This window comes from Amphibalanus amphitrite, unplaced genomic scaffold (genome assembly GCF_019059575.1).
Source record: "Amphibalanus amphitrite isolate SeventyFive unplaced genomic scaffold, NRLGWU_Aamphi_draft 001013F_arrow, whole genome shotgun sequence".
In the NCBI taxonomy this organism is placed as follows: domain Eukaryota; kingdom Metazoa; phylum Arthropoda; class Thecostraca; order Balanomorpha; family Balanidae; genus Amphibalanus; species Amphibalanus amphitrite.
In genome coordinates, this window is record NW_024882507.1 from 158070 (window position 1) to 161005 (window position 2936).

The 2936-nt window shown below is 50.1% G+C and overlaps 1 protein-coding gene across 1 annotated transcript; it reads left to right on the top strand.

Annotated features, from left to right (window-relative positions):
* The first annotated feature begins 887 nt into the window (after nt 1–887).
* On the top strand, nt 888–2573 carry LOC122369180. The gene is made up of 3 exons (XM_043343698.1): nt 888–1153; nt 1682–2121; nt 2173–2573. Exons 1-3 carry the CDS (start codon nt 888–890, stop codon nt 2463–2465), a joined length of 999 nt encoding a protein of 332 aa, XP_043199633.1. The 3' UTR covers nt 2466–2573.
* The last annotated feature ends 363 nt before the right edge of the window (nt 2574–2936 follow it).

A 2936-nucleotide genomic window follows, 5' to 3' on the forward strand; every position in this document is an offset into this window, starting at 1 on the left:
CGAAATAAAGAACGACTCGCTATTCTCTCTGGACGCTAGTAAGCTGCGCGTTTTCAACGGCATCCTGATCTTTTATGGCTATGTGACACTGCCAAGTAAAAGGATGTACCTACTGGTCAGAAACCGCTTACGTGCACGCTAACAAGCTGGTCCGTAAGGCGATGACAAGGGGAACTTATATGTAAATAAAACGGTATCTTCACCTTCAAAACAACAACGGCCGAAGACCAGGAGACACGGACCGCGGCTTCAAAGTTCGTCCACTCATCAATATGCTAAACGACAGCTTCAGGAAGTTCGGCATCTATCAACAAAAACCTTGCTGTTGACGAGATGATTGTGCAACTACTACGGCCACCATGGCCTGAAGCAGTTCAAGCGCGGAAAGCCCGTCCGCTTCGGATACAAGTTATGGGCTCTGTGTGGAGCGGACGGATTTTGTCACATGTTTCACTTATATTGTGGCAAGAAAGTGAGGCCCGAGCTCCAAGGCAAGTCCCTTGGATCACGGGTTGTTCTGGACACGATCGGCGCAGTCGAGAACCCCAAACCCATAGCCTGTTCTTTGACAACTTCTTTACGTCTCGCTCTCTCCTCTCTGAGCTGCGAGCTAGAGGGATGCGAGCCACTGGGACTGTTCGGGAGAATCGGATGGAGAAGTGTCCTCTGAAGACGCAGAAGGAGCTAGCCAAGGAAGGACGCGGCGCGTACGACGCCCGTTTTGATTAGAAAACTGAAGTTCTCGCGGTCCGGTGGTTCGACAACAAGATGAGAACAAGCTCACAAACTATGGCTTTGTTCACCCCGTCCGTATGACACAGCGGTTCAACAGAAGTACCGGTGGTAAGGCCGATGTCTCACGCCTCTTCAGCACGTACAATGACGGCATGGGCGGTGTCGATCTCCACGACTGGAATCTGTCTAAATACAACATCGCCATCCGCGGGAAGAAGTACTGGTGCCTCCTGACCCGAATGTTCGGCATGACAGTTGTGAATGCATTGATGCTCCACAAAGTCTGCACGCCCAACGGCAAGGCCCAGCTATCGCAGCTGGAGTTCAGACGGGAGATCGCCATCTCCTACCTGCGATCCAGCAGTCGGAGCTCGGCCTGTCTGCCGACCTCGCCAGCCCTCGTCCCTCAGAGCACGAGGTACGACGGCATCGGCCACTTGATGGGTTCCATGGGGAAGAGGCTGTGCTGTCGTCTCGAGACTTGCTCCCAGAAGCCGAGTAAGTGGTGCACTAAGTACCGGGTACCTCTCTGTGTGAGGTGTTTTGTGCCGTACCACACAGCCTAGGGAGAGAAAAAAGCTTAAAAAAGAAAAAAGATATTTGAAATAAGCCTTTCAGTTATTCACATTTGTATCGGAATGTACATACGCCTTAGTTTTTGACTCACCCGTATGAGAGATCCTATGCCTGACTGCAGCAGGCATATGCTAATTGTTATTGTGAATCTGACTTACGCTGACTGCGCTTATGAAAAAAACCCTAGTTCTGTCAGTGACACTAGGCTTGTTACTGTAACGAGTTCTTTGCAGATTAACAGTTAATCCCAAACTTGAAGATAAATTGAAACGATTCAGGGTTTTGACTACTCAACTTACCGTTATGGTCAATTTGTTTATATTAAAGTTGGACTCGCCTTGCATTTTCAGACTACGGTTGGCTACAACAGCCTTGGTGCTGAAGAAATCGCCCTCATAGAGCGGGCAACGAAGGGCCAGCGCACCAACCCCAACTGGAGTCGCGCCCGAAAAGGGCGTCTCACGGCGAGCAACATCGGAGCAGTGTTAGTAGTGAGAGGACGAAAGCCTTCGGCGTCCCTGCTTAAAACGCTGACCGCGGGGAATTTCCTAGGGAGGGTTGCTGCTATTCAGTGGGGCGTGACCCACGAGAAAGACACGATTGAACTATTTGAGAAACACTTTGATGTGAAAGTAGACCAGTCGGGAATATGGCTACATGAATCGGGGGTGCTCGGAGCATCACCAGATGGTATGATCGGTGCTTCCGAGATCATCGAAGTGAAATCGAAGTGGGGCACTCCTGGTCACCTAATAATGGGTGGCGGAGTAGTTCGAAAAAAATGTCCCTTTTCTGCACGGGGTGGCCTCTTCTAAAAGATCGATGAGGGGAGTTTCTACATAAAACGCAGTACTGAGGCAGTGGATGAAAACCAAGAATACTACCTGGATGCTACGTGCGACCCTGGCTCCACATACTACCACCAGGTGCAGGGGAATCTATGCCTGACTGGTCGGGATGTGTGCTATCTGGTAGTGTGGGCGCCGGGCGAAATGGTTGTGGTCACCGTTCGTAAAGATCCGGCTTGGGCGCAAAACCTCGACACGCTCATTGCATTCTTTGATGAGCATAGGCGCCCTGATAGGGCCGTGACCAGTGCGAACAGTCCCCTGCTGTTATGTGTTTTACGTGAGGGTGAACCTAGCGAGGAGTAGGACGCAGAAGGTGCTGTGAGGCGCCTTTCCTTTCTCGTAGCTTCCACATTGTTAGCTGCCTCGACTGGTGCTCAGGGATTCTGGTTGCGATGTGAGTGACATATGGCTGTGGAGCAATACATATAAAAAACATGGTATCACATTGTTTATGGTATGTTACGGTACCTCATCCACCAAAAAGCGATCGCCTCCTCTGATTCACGATTCATGATTCACATGTTGAACATGGTTGGTTCGCTTTCCGGTCTGTTAACTTGCGTGAAAGGCCAAACATTGAGTTTGTTGCACGTGCGCACTGCGCAATCATCGAATGCGCGGGCATTTGTTGTTATCTTGCAGCTTGTGATGGAATCTAGCTTGTGCTTGTGTTCTTACCCCCGCTAAGTACGAAAACGAAATAGAGACAACACATGGAATGGCCACTTGTATTTTGTGCCCACGACTGATGAATTTATGTACCTCTTCACACAA